Source organism: Trichosurus vulpecula, chromosome 4 (assembly GCF_011100635.1).
Source record: "Trichosurus vulpecula isolate mTriVul1 chromosome 4, mTriVul1.pri, whole genome shotgun sequence".
NCBI classification, from domain to species: domain Eukaryota; kingdom Metazoa; phylum Chordata; class Mammalia; order Diprotodontia; family Phalangeridae; genus Trichosurus; species Trichosurus vulpecula.
The window spans coordinates 274,060,792-274,077,292 of NC_050576.1; the positions used below are offsets into that span (position 1 = coordinate 274,060,792).

At 36.9% G+C, this 16,501-nt stretch overlaps 1 protein-coding gene across 1 annotated transcript in view; it reads right to left on the reverse strand.

Annotated features, from left to right (window-relative positions):
• NYAP2 (neuronal tyrosine-phosphorylated phosphoinositide-3-kinase adaptor 2) overlaps nucleotides 1-16,501 on the reverse strand; it is a 161,088-nt gene that overhangs the window by 80,130 nt on the left and 64,457 nt on the right. The window contains exon 3 of the mRNA XM_036755707.1: nucleotides 3,245-3,454. Within this exon, the coding sequence (XP_036611602.1) occupies nucleotides 3,245-3,454 (210 nt within the window). The remainder of the gene's footprint in view (nucleotides 1-3,244; nucleotides 3,455-16,501) is intronic.

A 16,501-nucleotide genomic window follows, 5' to 3' on the forward strand; every position in this document is an offset into this window, starting at 1 on the left:
ATCATGGGAGAATTAGTCTTACAAATAGGACAAAAAGAACTAGTAGAGAGATGGGAACATGAGGAAAAGAATAGATTGTTTAAACAGTATGTCAAAAAAGAAGGTGATAAGTTCTCATCTAAATTCTCACTTCTTCAATTATAGTATATTTTCCTTTGAATTTACTGTAAGAACATCCATAAATATTAATAATATTTGATCTATTTATGGGCACATTTCTAACTATTTAGCAAAATATAAAATGCTTGCAAATACAAACCCTATCTTGCTAACAAATGTGGACTTTTGTTTATAAAATGGGACAATAAGTCCTCATATTACAAAATTGTGGTATAGCAACATAAATTTAGATCTAGAAGAAATTTGGACGTCATAGGACACAGTGTGGAGCAATGGAATGAGTACAAAGCTGAGAATCATATATTTTGAATTCCAGCGCTGCTATTTACTACCTCTGTGACCTTGGAAAGTTGTTTATCCTCTATATGCCTCAGTTCACTAACTTGTATGAGACAGATTAGAATGCCTTTGAAGTCACTTCTTGCTTTAGAGCTATGATTCTGTCCAACCCAAATCGAGAGGCTAAGCAACTAGTTTAAGGTGAGACAGTTAAAGTAATAATAGCAGCAACTGGGATTTGGACCCAGGTCATCTGGCTCCAAATCCAATTTTCTTTTTATTCCATCACTTTATCTTCTATCTCTAGTGCTAGTATAATCCCTTAAATAGATATACATGTTTTTTACATATATGAAGAATAGTGTCAAAGTCAATTTCATCCTCGTAGAATAACAGGATTTATACCTGAAAGAAACTTAGATAAGATCATTTAATCCATTTCCATCTTTTCAGCAAATTGAGGCCCTAAATGGCCTGCCAAAGGGGTGAAGTTGATATCTTAACCCAGGTTCTCTGACTTGAAATTCAGTGATTTTTTTCACTAGATCACCCAATTTTGTAATTACATATTTTTCATCATCTTTGATCATCTCCACTGTCTAGCTCAATGCCTTCCTTGCACATAGGAGACAAATGAAAAAATTTTGACTCATGAAAAAATAAAGCATACAGGAAATCCTCCCCTACCACTTAGCCATAAGTTCCTTGTCCCAGTGTGTTTACTCTAAGGACTTTAAGACCCTTATTTATTTCTGCCAAACCCATCAAGATGCTCTTTACCCAAGAGGTCATTTGGATCACTTAGTCTATCAGATTGGATGTTGTTGTTCAATCATTCAGTGGTGTCCAACTCCTCATGACCATAACAACCAATTCTGTCCAAAGGGTTTCTTGGCAAAGATGTTGGAGTGGTTTGCCATTCTTTCTTCATTGGGTTAAGGGGAACAGAGGTTAAGTGACTGTTCTAGGTCACATGGCTAATACATGTCTGAAGCTTGACTTGAACTCAGGTCCCAATCATTGTTTATGGAGTAGTGGAGACCCCAACTTCTCAAAGACTGTGTTAGTGAAGTACAAGTTCTCATAGATTTGCACAAACAGACAAGGTTTCAAGTAAAAGCTACTTGAATACTTGCCCAGGGACCATATTAACTAAGTGAGAAGCTCACCACAATGGATGGGCTGTGAAGTTTTGGGATTTTGAAGTGGCACAGAAATTCATCTATCCATCTGCTAGGGGATACCCATCAATGATATCAAAAGGAAAGATGACCATCAATAATATCTTCTGAAATTCTGAAGAAGGCAAATACCTCGAGTTTCATTAAGTCAGCCTAAGAAAATGCTTGCATGGGTACTTCCCCAAACATCTTTTCAATAGATGTGAAGAGTCACTCAGCTCAACCCTCTATCACAGTCAAGGGGAATCATAGAATGAAATCACATTAATTGCTTCTAAAAATGAGTATCTCACTTAAAAAGAACATTAAGAGACTGATCATTTCTTCAGAGCTTTGTCAGCCTGAAGGAGAAGAAACCTGAAAGCAGCAGAGAGTATTTTTGCTTAATTGTGGTTTACTTTCATTGCTAACTCTACATGGGTCTGGCATGTTATTTTCATCACTTCAAAGAAAACATATGATGTCTTTATATTCCTGTTCAATTGTATTTATTGATTAAATATTTTAATATGACCAAGCATCAGTTTAACAGCATTGGGAGTTTAAATTTGAGAATGGGTAATCTAATTATGATTTATTTAAGAGCTTTTTTTAGTTCCCAGGAAATGAGGAGCCAAATTCAGTATACAATTTTAGTATTCAGTTAATATCAGAAGCCTGATTACAACCACACTTTCTCTTATCTTTGATGTGTCTCCATTCTGTTTCTATCCCTAACAGTCCTATTTTGCTTATGTTTAATCTCCTATATCATTTCATATCCATTTGGAAGTGGGCAACTATAATTAGGCAAGATGACATATATAATACAACATCACATACACACACACACACACACATATCTTAGATGTTGTGATCGTATTTCTCCACCTTATTGTGGCATAGAAGAGACTCTAAGTTTTCAAAGGCTATGCCAGCAGATTTGGGCAGAGTTCAGATATGGAAGAGAAGCAATGTGGTACAATGGGAGGACAAAGAATTCAGAGTCAGAAAATTCCACAATTCTATTTCCCAGTCTTAAATTTCAACTTCCAATGTTTTTAAGTAGATTATTTGTCACATTAAAATATTACATCGATAAGTAGAATTGAACACTGCCACTCACCTGTGTTACCTATAAGTACTCCATAATGGATTCATATTACCTCTTCTAGGGTCCTTCTCTAGGTCTCTTAAAATAATAATAATAGAATCCAGTAAGATAAGTTATCAAACAGGCCAGTGCAATGATTTCATATGTAACTATGTAAGACGAAGAGTGACTACTTGTTATAGGCCTGATCTTTAAGTAAGGAACATCTGGATTGATGGACAATCTCTGGTACATACTAGCTCTATCACCATGGGGAAATGATGAAATCTCTCAGGAACTCAGACAGCAGGTGATTGTGAGATTTGCATTAGTGGAGGGAAGCTAAATCACTGATTAAAGGATCCTTCAAATCAAAGAAATCATTATTTCACACCCCACCTTCTGCTCCTCACCCCACTCCCATAGTAGCTACATTGAAGAAAGGTGAATGGATAAATCTGTTCTTTCTTTGAATTAAGCCAGAGAATTTTGAGATTGATCTCTGAACCTGCCATTTTGTAAAACCAGCTCGTGAGAACACAATAATCAATTTCAAAAAGTTAAATTAGTAAAGTTAATTATTACATTTTACCTGAACTGCTGTTTCCTGCTAATAAGGTTGGACTAACAGAGGATCTTCCCAGTCTACTGGATGTTACTGGTGGTCCTGGTGTTCCATCCCATTCCTGAGCTTTTATTGGCTCTCTAGAGGAAGATGCCCTGTGATGGCCTCTCTCTTTGTTTTCCAGCTTTGGTAGTGGTTCTGTACTGTGGCTTCTGATCTTCACCTCATCTGTTGGTTCTATGAGATAAACAGAATTTATGTTACATGATAATGGGATAGTTTCACAAAATAAAATAAGTAGGATCAATAAAATACTATAAAAATAATTTGACCTTAGAATATGGTTTCCCTAAAGATAAAAATCATCATATTTTTAGCATCACGTTTTTTTGAGGGGTGAAGGAAAGGTTGGGGAAGATTTCCATTTTGTTTTTGGTGGGGGAAATGACATGGTTGAATCTGAACTTATCTTAGATGACTTTTTGGTGATTATTGGGTGAAGTATTTTCCAAATGCAATCTTGCCTTTAGAATAAGAGAATCAACATTTTCCTAAACATGGAAATTTTCTCTAATTCCTCATCAATGGCCTTTACCCCACATCCCCCACCATATGCCTCCATACCTCTGTTCTAAATCCTGATATTTTGATCGATGTTTCTGGCCTAATCACTAGTTCATGAGAGTGTCTCAGTCAAGCACACTTCACTCCTGGCTGGACTCACTCACCAGGTTTTACTACCTCCTTATCAGTAGCCTTAGACTCAGCAGTTACTTTCTCCTCCCCTTTCTAGCTCCCTGCTCAGTTTTTTTTTTTTCTTTGCTCTTCCTCCCATTAGAATGTAAAGTTTTGGGGAATAGGGGTTTTCTTATTTCCTTATATTTTTATCATGCTTGGCACAGTGTCTGGAATTTTAATTAATGTTCTATCTATCTATCTAACCAACCAATAACCATTAAAAAAACAATCTAAATATTTGAGGCTTAATGTCTAAAGGTGCAATATCTATTGGGGGTGAGACACTAATTAAACCTGAGAACTCTTAGAATCTAATGGTTGGTTGGATTGGAGCAGTTTCCATGGAACATGTATGGAGATGAGTCTATACCCTGGGCTCTTCCAATGTGTGCCATTGCTGTGTTTGTCCTTCATCTTTGAAGAGGACCATGGCATTAAGGAAATGATGACATGACCTGCAATTGACTTTGATTTGAGTGAGGGAGGGCTGTGCAAGGTCACCAGTCTCACTTTCTCCTCCAGAGCCATCTGGGTCCAGTGACCAGATATTCATCAGATGACCCAGGATGCAATGGGAGACCCTGGCCCTTTTAGGCTAAGGCCTTTTCATATACTCACTTAGAGTGAGGAAATGCCCACTCAGTGAATAGGCCTCTTTAAGAAGTGTTTGGTCTCTTGGTCCCTGTGCTGGGCAGGTGGTATGAAAGAAGCCTAGCAAAGGAGACAGAAAGAGTTGTCCTCTATGTAAGCTAATTAAATCATTCTTTCATTTCAATTTATTTTTTGAGACACAGTCAGTCCTGGTGTGGCATAGGAAGTGTGTTTCAGTCTACACAATTGAAAATATAGATCTGAGGAATCAATTACTTTGAAATTTTCTTAGAAGTTAATTTTGGCTTGTTAATAAAATAAAATTTAGTATACCTGTTCCAATGTCTTTTGGTGATTTTACAAAATCACGTTATTACTACCACCTAGTTATGTGACTGTAGGCAAGTCGTAATCTCTCTGGATCTCAAATAATCATCTATAAAACAGGGAGATTAGACCCAATGGTACCTTTTAACCCACTCTATGGTTTCATGTCTATTGTGTAACCTCTTAAATTTCATTCTGAATTGTGAGCTTATTAACAAATCTTCATCTCTTTCACGACTATAAGCCAAATAAAATGTTAAGAGCACCAGAAAAGGACATCACAGTTTTTTCTATGGCATTTATTGTTTCAAAGAAAAAGTATAGTTTTTAAATTCTTCTCCCTCTAAGCCCAACAAGCAGTCTATGATCCTCTATCTCATCTTCCAGATTCTCAATAGGTCTTTGGGGTATTGGTTATTATTTCCACCCTTATTATTGCTGCTATTGTTTTATTTAGTATTATTGTCATATTTATTAAATATGTCACATCACATTATATTATAGATATACAATATTTATTAAATATAGTATAGTTATTAAATTTTAGCACTCATTAGATACACAGTTTACATAATTATATATTTTTCAAAGTAATTATTCCTCCCTCCCTCCTTCCCCAGATCCCGTACTTGATTGGATGTTTGGCAAAGAAAGAAAGAAAGGAAGGAAGGAAGGAAGGAAGGAAGGAAGGAAGGAAGGAAGAAGGAAAGAAAGAAAGAAAGAAAGAAAGAAAGAAAGAAAGAAAGAAAGAAAGAAAGAAAGAAAGAAAGGGAAAGGAAGAAAGAAAGAAAGAAAGAAAGAAAGAAAGAAAGAAAGAAAGAAAGAAAGAAAGAAAGAAAGAGAAAGAAAGAAAGAAAGAAAGAAAGAAAGAAAGAAAGAAAAAAAGAAAGCAAGGAAGGAAGAAAGAGAGAAAAAGAAAGAAAGAAAGAAAAAAAAGAAAGAAAGGAAAGAAGGAAGGAAGAGAGAAAAAGAAAGAAAGAAAGAAAGAAAGGAAAGAAGGAAGGAAGGAAGGAAGGAAGGAAGGAAGGAAGGAAGGAAGGAAGGAAGGAAAGAAGGGAGGAAGGAAGGGAGGGAGGGAGGGAGGGAGAAAGAAAAAAAGTTTTGAAGCAACAATTGTTCCATAATTATTACTGGAATTTCAGACAGTCCTTATATATGAGACTCAAAAGAGGTTAACCCACTGTTAGTTATTTTCTTTGTTCTAATTTAATTGCTTTCCTCTGCATGCCATAGGCTTGTCACCTAGGTATCAAGTCTAACAAAATAAGTCCTAAATATAGTACAGAAAAAAATAGCTCTTTTGCTCTTTTTTTTTTAATTCTCATATCCCCAAGGTTAGCATTCTGTGAAGTTTGGCAAGTATCCTTAGAGAAAGTTAAACCAAAGGATTCCAAATGTTATACAAACTAAGTTATTATTGTTATTATTCTTATCATTAATTTCTAAATGAAGAGCAGTTATTTAAAATCTTTGAGAGTAGGACGTTGGAATTTTTATCTGCAGAATAAATCAGGTGACATGTATGTTTGATAGCACGTTTTCCTAAGAAAATCTTTCCACTCAAAATGAACATTAAAATATTCAAAATACCTCTTAATAGACAAAAATGGAAATATATAGACAGGAATAATATATTTGATGTGGCACATTACAATTTAAAAGAAGTTTATTCAGAGGAATGTACAGGATGGTTGAAATCTATATTGTGACAATTTTTTCACACTTCTCCAAAAACAATTCTACTATTAAGTAATAATAACTTTCTTAAATAAGAATTGCGGAAACAATTACAGAATTCCTTGAAAATAACAAATTTTAAAATCATGCAGATCATTTTTTTTCTTAAAATGGCAATTGTATCCAATAGATGTACTTTCTTTCTACATTCATCTTAAGGCCTAGTGGTGTTATCTGTCTTTCAATGCAGTCAAGATAGATCCTTTTCCATTTAACATCTTGAAATTCACATCACAATTTATACTTATGGAAAGCCAGGAACCCTTGCAATTGCCATGTTAATCAAGAAACCAAAGGCAGAGATGGCTGCTGTGGAAAGAGAATCCTTCATTATTTGTTAACATAACCAAACAATCCTGAATAAACAGAGAGAGGTTTCATGAAATTCTGCTCCAGTTTCCAACATCCAAAAGGATTCATTTGCCACGTCAGTCAATTACCTCTACAAACAGCTCGATGCTTTAGGTAAGAGGCTTTTATGTTTGTGATTTGTAACTGCAGCTACCACTTGAAATTTTCTAGTCTCACACAGGGATCCCTTAGTTACACAAGTTGTGTTCTAATTGTCCACCACACAATAGGGATCAAAATGGCCTCAGCTCTGGGAGATGACCAGCACTTGTGCTCATTGCCTGATGCAAATGATTCCTCTGAAATTTATCCTCTATGTCCCTATAGATTTAATCAGCGGGATCAAAGTTTCTCCATTTTATTCTAACCACTGAAAAATGGAAATGATAAAAGGCAATTACAATTGATTAATTGCATAGAAAAGACAGCATTATAAGGATGGCTTAGACATTATGATGGGACTGTTTGATAAGATGAATATTTTACCTGTGGGACTATAGAATATCTATGATGGAAATGACAGAGATCATTTAGTCTAACTCCTTTATTTTACAAATGAGGAAACTGAGTGATTTACCTTAGTCTGTTACAGCTATTTAGTGTCAGAGCCAAAAAAATTCAATGCCCATGGTCTCTTGACTCCTGGTACAATAGTATTTTCACTATACCACATTGACTAGTCATCATGCACTGAAATGTACAAGACATTTAATAATTGCTAGCATTTATAGAGTGCTTTAAGGTTTGCAAAGAACATTACAACTATTCAGTTTAATCCAATAAACATTTAGGAAATACCTACTATATGCCAGGCATTCTCCTAAGTGCTGGGTATACAAACAAGAAAAAAAAGAAAGATGGCCCCTGCCTTTAAGGAGTATACTATCTGATTGGAGAAGACAACACACAAAAGGGTTCTGGAAGGGATGTGGGGTGGGAAAGTGGAGAACAAACTGGAGATTCCAGATCTAGCCCTCTATAAATGGGATGTTTGGGAAGAGTTTAGTACTCTACCCTCCAGCCCTCCAATCAGAGATAAGAGGAAACTCAGGGAGTTGGAAAATGTTGAGCATCCAAAGCTAAGTTTGACAGAATGAAGATGGGATTTCAGGTAACCAGCTTATTCTGGATGGGGCATCATGTTCCTTGGAGTTCCAACCAAGCAGAGCTTCAAACAGTATCTCCTTTGATCCTCATGGCACTGTGAGGTAAGTATAAATATCCTCATTTGAAGTAGCTAAGGAAGATAGAGACTATATGCCTTGGCCCAGATCTGCGTACAGATTTGAACTTGTTTTCCTGACTCTAGGTCTAGCACTCTGTCCACTGAGCCACATACCTGCTTGCTAAAGATGATTTATATAAAAAAGAAAACTGTTTGCCCTTTATGTGAAAGAAATCACATTGCTACATGTACAGCATGAATTAATTCATTGAATCAAAAGATATTGTCAGTAGAACATCCAGGTGATGGATCTGAAAGGGACCAAAAGAAAAAAGGCCATAAATTAGAATCAAAGGATCTGGCTTTGAAACCTGACTCTCCCTCTTCCCCTTCTCTGTGACCTTGGGTAATTCATTTGAGCACACTGGGTCTCGGTTTCCATTCCATGAAGAAGTTTGAACTAGAAAGCCTCCAAGTCCCTTTGGAGTCAGGAAGATCTTGGCTTAAACTCTGACTTGACACATATTAACTGCGTGGTCAAGTAGCATCATTTCTTTGTGACTCAGGTCACTGAGAGTTCACAATCAGCATTGATGGAAGGTATCCCAGAATTTCACATGAGGAATTCTCCACATTCACAAATTCATTGATTCCCTGGTAAATTCCCACAGCAGAGGAAGAATGAGAAATGACTATGGGAACCCAGTCTCTTTTACTGAGAAGTCACTTGCTCAGGACCACATAGAAGGTAAGTATCAGAAGCAGGATTTAGAAGGTCTTCCTGATTCCAAGTCCAGCATTCTATATCCACTGTGTGTGTATGTATGTATGCATGCATGAATGTATCCATGTATGTATGTATGTATGCATGTATATATTCATATCAAGATAGTGACTAATAGTCTTGTAGAGATGTTAACAGAATAAGTGACTTGCTTATTGTCACACAAAACATATGTATGTACACATTCACATGAGTCAATTATACATATATGATACATAATATGCATGCAGGTACATATATACATGTATGTGGTATGTACACATCTATATTTATTTGTGTGCATGTGTATATATGTGTGTCTTCCTGTATGTGTATATGCATGCAGGTATATATGTCTATCTGTATATAGCAGCTCCTGCTATTAATGGAAAATATAGGAATGTCCCACGGGAATCACCGATCTATCTGAATGAATTCTTGCATCTGGTCAGAACTTTTCTCAGTAATCTCATTTACCTTTTTCAAAACTCTCACATAGATTCAAGATCTTTGTAACTTGTGCAAATAATTACATGAGATTGGGGAGAAGACAAATTTCATAGATGTCAGTCTAGATTTCCCTGATTTGTACATAACTTTCTTTTGAGGTACTTCAATATAGTGTTATTGGGAAACTAATAAAGGCTAAAAATGAAAAAGCAGATTGGATCAGGCTCTAATCTCCAGCAGCACATTATGTGGCCCATATCATTGCTACAGAATGATGTTTATCAGGAACTCAGAAGCATGACAGGAAACAAAGAAGGTGCCAAGTCCTTTCTCCTGCTATGGAAGCTCACTTTTACACGGAAAGATTAAGAGTTGCTAGAAGAAGAAAAAGAAAGCCAGCTTATAAAGAAAAAGTCACAATGCTTTGTTTCCTTTACTAATTCAATCAATGGATGTGTTTCTATTTTTCAAGCCCTAGAAAGAAGAGCAATGACAAGGAATTTATACACTGGAGCAAGTCCCACAGTGCTTTCCCCAGATCAAGCAGTGAGAAAGATGCCCTTAAATGAATTTTTAAAAAAGACAGATTCAGTTTGAAGAGGGAGACACCTCCAATGTCAAGATGCAAAGTTTCATGCAGAGAGACAACTTAGGATTCCTCAAGACCTTGGCATAAGAAAATGGAGGTTTGGGTGCGAAGGGCAGAGCCCTAGATTTCATGTTGGCATGGCCAATGAGCAGAGGAAGCCAATCAGTTGCCTTCTTATTTTAACAAAATATTTCCATTATCTAGGCAGCACAGAATAATGGGTAGAAATACAATCTAAGAGTCAATGAGAACTGGTTTCACCTCCTACCTAGGACACATACTGGTTTTGTGACCCTAAGTTAGTCATAAGTACCTCTATAGGACCATCAATCCATTGTTGATCCTTGTCTCATTTTGTAAGGTGTCTTCAGTTAGCATCTCTTTTTCTACCATCTTGAGATAAAACTATAGGCCTAGCTTCTAGAGTGACTTCCATCTTATGGGAAACTGGTACTCTAGTTATTTCCTGAAAAGGATGTCAAGAGAGAAGTCCTTTCCAGCACCTATACCCCAATCTCTTCTGTTTGTAGAAGTTTATGTAATCTGATATCATTGCATTGCCCTCTCTCCCCACTCAGCCAACATAGAATCCTGAGGGGAGGGACTCCAATCAATTGATTTGTTTGGATGAGCAAGTTCTCTGGTTTTCTCCTTAACCCCTTTGACATCTGCTTAATTAGAAAATATTTTCCACTGCTATCTCTTATTCACCTTAGCCTTACTCCATATCTTTTTCTCCTCTCTCGCTCCATTGTACTCCCTGGAAACCCCTATACTGTTAATGAATTTCCTTTCCTTTTGAAACTCCATCCCACGTGCCTCCATTCACCCTATTCCCTTGTAGAACCTACAAGGGTAGAACCTACCCTTGTAAAAAAAATAAGAAAAATTAACAAACCGTGTCTGACTTCATATGTAACATTCCACTCTCACAGAATTCTTTTATCCTAGACAGGAGATAAATGGGTCTCATCATCTCCTCTCAGCAACCAAGATTCTTCATTGCAATGCATTTGAGTTATTGTCATTAATCTTGATCCTATGCTTGACCAATTCCACTATGCACTATGCCCTCATGATCCTGTGGCCAACTCATTTCTTGTTAAACCCCAGCCCCTACACTACCCTTTGCTTTCTCCATTCACATGCTCCTGAATATTTCTGGATAAAGTCAAATAGATGATTATTTATCACGGTCTCCAAAGACATTCTAAATGTTTGTTCCTAAAGCCCTATTGGAGTATCCCCAATCCCTCTCTCTTTATAGTGGACCTCAACTCCTACTTGACTGAATTAAAAAATTCAATAAAACCCTATCTACTAAGAGCATCATTGTCTATATTTTTTATATTCCAGTACATAAAACATAAGATCCTTGAATAAGAAACTAATCTAACAGCAGGATTTTAACATATATTTGTTGAATTATTGGAATGAATCCTAAAGAAAAAGTAGCACTGATTAAATAGGGAGGTTTCAAATCACAAAGTTAGTTTTACAAAAAGACAGGTGGGGAAGACCTTTATAATAGCTTGTTGTTATTCAGTCATATCTGATTCTTCATGACCCCATTTGAGGTTTTCTTGGCAAAGATACTGGAGTAATTTTCCATTTCCTTCTCCAACTCATTTTACAGATGAGGAAACTGAGGCAAACAGGGTAAAGTGACTTGCCAAGGGTCCCACAGCTAAAGGCCAGATTTGAACCCTGGAAGATGAGTCTTCCTGACTTTAGAACTGGCATTCTATTCACTGCATCACTTAGTTGCCCTATACAGATTATAACCCATCTAAATATTCGATAATTTTATGAGTTGTTGCAGTCAAAAATATTCATCACCTGGTGACCAATTTATTATTGATGAGTCTCTCTGAAATTAGCTACATTGGTCTTTGGATGGCAGCGTGTCACAAGACTATGCCTAGGCCCTGGCTAGATAAATAGAACCAGAGCCCAAATTAGGGGTTGAAGACCACAGCTTTGACCTAGGTAGATGGATTTAGAAGGTGTTCACCACATTTGCAATCTCTGCAAAGCTTAGAAGCAACAATGAGATATATCCTTAAGTGATAATAATTAGTGCAGATGAGAGGCTAGCATATGGTGGAAAAGAGTACATTTCTATCCCATCTGGACATGCTCCCTCCCTCCCCATGCAGTAACCTTGCCAGCGGAAGCCTTGCACTCATGTCCTACAGTGAAAATAATAGGGGGGCTGGAGAGAAATGCCCCTTTACATGGCCACCTTATGTACCAAAAGAGGAAGAAATACTTAAGCTTTACAGTGATGAGACTGGACTAACTAGTTAGCAAATATGTATTTATTTAAACATTCTATTTACCAGGCACTGTGCTAATTGCTGGGAATACAAAAAGAGGCAAAAGACAGTCCCTGCCATCAAGGAATTCACAATCTAACAAGGGAGACAACTGTCAAACAAATATATTTGCTGTTCAGTTGTTACAGTTGTGGCCTACTTTTCATGACCCTATTTGGGATTTTCTTGGCAAAGATATTCCAGTGGTTTGCCATTTCCTTCTCCAGGTCATTTTACAAATGAAGAAACTGAGGCAAAATGGGTTAAGTAATTTGCCCAGAGTCACACAGCCAGTAAGTGTCTGAGGCTGGGTTTGAACTCAGTTCTTGACTCCAGGCCCTATGCTCTATTCATTGCTCTACCTAGCTGCCCTGTACGTATACAAATAAGCTATGTGCAGGATAACTACAAAATGATTAAGAGAAGAAAGGCACTAGAATTAAGAATGGCTTCAGTAGGTGGAATTTTAATTAAACTTGAAAGAAGCCAGGGAAACCAAGAGGGGGAGATGAGTGGACAGGGCATTGTAAGTTAGGAGACAGCTAGAGCAAAGTCCCAGAGTTTGGTGACCAGTGACCGAGGTCAGTTTTGTCTTAAAAAAGCAGTAGTGTGAATGTATGGTTCTTCTGAACTATCTCCAAGTAGCTCCTCATCCTGTTTCAAGGTAACTTGGGGCATGTATCTGGGGTATTGTTTTCAGTTCCCATTTTTACAGTTTAGGAAGGACATAGACAAGCTGGAAAGTGACTAGAGAAAGGTATCCAAGATGATGAAAAGCATCCTTGAGTTCATAAAAAGAGGATGAGTTGAAATAGAACAAGATGTTTTTAGCTTAGAAAAGAATTGTGGCAGGGGGAGGGGGGGCGTGGCAGGGAGGGAATGTCCCTTACTATAAGAAGGGTTGGCATATATTTAAAAAAATGATTAAATTTCTTTTGTTTAACCCAAGATGATAGAATTGAGAATGACTGGAAATTGCTGGGATGAATTTATGTTTATTTTGAGGAGGAAAAAAACAACTTCCTAACAAGAAGAGCTGTATAAAAGTACAATTGATCGTCTTGGGAAGAATCCGACCCCACCCCCCTACTCGAGATCTTCGAATTAAGGCTGGATGACACCTGGTAGAGTATATTACAGTGGGATTCTTTTTTTTTGGGGGGGGGGGTCACTTGGAGTTGCAGGCCACTGACAAACCTTCCAAATCTTGGGTATTCTGTGGGGTTTTTCCACTACAATTCTCCATGTTTATTTCTAATGAATATGCATTTCTGTTTACCATTTGAAGAGAAGTTTTGCATTAAAAATAATATATGCCATTCCATGAAAGGGGCAATAATTAGTACATCTTTTTAAAAAAATACAAGCAGATCATATCATCTTAGTCTGATGTCAAGAGTCATTGATTGAGAAATAAAGGCAAGGTGATGTTCGAAATTCATGAAACAACTACTCCATTGTCAGAGCTGAAAAGTCTGCGTTTTGAAACTGAACATCATTATGGAAAGTGTCCTCATTGTTCAACAATTCTTTTTTACTCCAAAATAGTGTATGAAAATGCAAATGTCTAGCTATAATTCATCACATTAAATATTTATGGCCAGAGTTCACTGAAGCTCCAATCCCTATGTTACCATGCTAATGCTTCAAGTCCTGCCCCATGTAATTTTCTTTTGCTATGTGGGACTACGCTATTCATTGAGGAAGAGTGGATCCAAGGCCCAGGTCTTCACACATGGGAGAGGAAAATGACTGCTAAAAATCTTCCAGAGTGCATATAATTCTGAAATAATTGACCCAGGCAATTTTCATAATGGGGAAGCTTTCACAACCTTGTAGAGAGGGCATGTGCAAAGCATCCAATACAACCTGAAACCTAAGCGACACCAATGAGCTGTATAGAAAGTTCTGCTCATAAATTGTGCTGAGCCACGCGATGAACAGAAGGCCAGCCACATGATGGGCATGTTCCACAGCAGTGGTTCTCAATGAGGATGTTGGGGGCACTTTCAGAGAGTCCTCAAGGTCAAAAATAGTTTTGTAATAATACAAAGGTGTCTTCCTTTCTAATACAGCAAATATTGAAAGGCATAACTAACACTTTGGAGGATGCTCAAGAAATTTAAAGAATATAAGGGGGTCCTAAGAAACAAAAGGGAGGCTTGTTAGACACAGACTAACAAACACATTGTTTTCAGGGCTTCTGGCAATCTGCAGTACAGAGTGATAGAGAGATTCCTGAAGTATGGGACAAAGGAGTTTACCCCTAGCTCCTAACAGCTGGGTGGCACATTGAGTAAAACAGCAAGCCTGGAGGTAGGAAGATTAAATTAAAGTACAAATCAAATCAACCTTGCCTCACATACATATTAGCTGTGTGATCCTGGGTGAGTCATTTCAATTCTGCCTGTCTCAGTTTCCTCAACTGTAACATGGGGATAATGACAGAACTTGCCTCCTGGAATTATTTTGAGAATTAAGGGAGATGTAATTGTAAAGAGTTTAGCAAAGAGATTAACTCATAGCAGACACTATATAAATGTTAGTTATTACCCTAGTTCTACCATTAACTATCTGTGTGACTTTGAGAACATCATTTCTCATATTTGAACCTCAATATCTCCATCTATAAAGTGAGAGTAGTGGCCTAGATTAAGGCTCTTTTAGCTCTGAGGTTTTATGATATAAGTAAAGTTTGTGTGTGTGTGTGTGTGTGTGTGAGAGAGAGAGAGAGAGAGAGAGAGAGAGAGAGAGAGAGAGAGACAGACAGACAGAGACAGACAGAGACAGACAGAGAAAGAGAGAGTTTCACTACTAAAAAAAAAGAATCTATTGCAATGAAAATTTGACCTGTTTTAAAAAGAAATATTAAGGACTAAATAAAAGTAAGCTTCCCTAGGAGAAAAGTAAGAAGACTCAAAAATGTTCATTATCTTTTCCTTTGCAAAAAAAATGGCCAGTAATACAGACAGGAGCCAGTGAAAGGGAAACAGGGCTATGGTAAAAATAATAATAATAATAATAATAATGGTAATTATATAAAGCTTTGACCATCCTGACCTGGGGCCAGGAAGACTTGAGTTCAAATCCAGTCTCAGATATTAACTGAGGTAGTCACTTAACCATATAACCTTTTTTTCCCTCTTCTGTAAAATGGGGATAATAACAGCATCTATGTCACAGGGTTGTTAAAAAGATCAAATGAGGTAATATTTGTAAAGTGCTTTGGAAACTCTCTCTCCACATCATATACATACATATATATAGATAGATATAGATATAGATATATATAGGGGGGCATAGGTGGGAAAGAAGGCAACATCACAACCAAAGGCTATGTGATAAAAGATTTTTTTTAAAAAAGAAAATCAAGGAAAAAGGTAATGAAATAATGATTATTATGAGTGACATAGGTGTAGATATGCACATACATGTCTCTTTCCATATATATGTGCATATATATATATATATATATATATATACTTATACATATGTCTACGTATATGGAAAGATGTGTGTATACATATACATATATCTTCTCTGTAAAAATAAACTGTTCTGGAATTGACTCCTTGGTTTCCTACCTTGTCTGCAGAACAAGGGAATCTAACTGAAGGCTTAAGTCAAAGTAGAGTCCAAAGTCACACTGTATTATTCACTACGGGCAAGCACTTGATAGATAGAGAAGTAACAGAAAGAAGAATTTTTAAATGGCCAAAAAGGTGGAAAGAGTAAGACAAGAGTAACACAAATTTCATAGATCATCAGGAGGTTTTAAAATTTTATGATCTAGGAAACATTTCATTATGCCACATAGGTAACTGGATTCTTGAAGAACATGCTGGTAGGACACATGTATGTCAGGACCGAGCAAGGTGGAATACTGATCTGGAGATAGCTTGTGAGCCTTGTCGTATGAAAGACCAGCATTTCTATGTTCAGAGAGGCTCAGTTAGTACTGATGATTTTTTCTCTAGTCACAGACACCTGACTACAAAGGCCCGGGAGGGTTTTGATCTATATAGGCAAAGTGAATACACAGACAAAATCACCTATCCCTGATGGATCTTCAAAGCTGAGATCACTTGCATAGAGAATATTTGCGGGCCCAAATCTAAGATTCACAAAAGTGAGGGTTGTTAGGGGTAACGGAGGGGGAAATTAGAAGGAAAAAAAAAAACAAAACCAATGTCAATAAATGGCTGTCTGAATTCCAGATAGAAAAATATAAAACCAAATCTATGCTTCACTATTA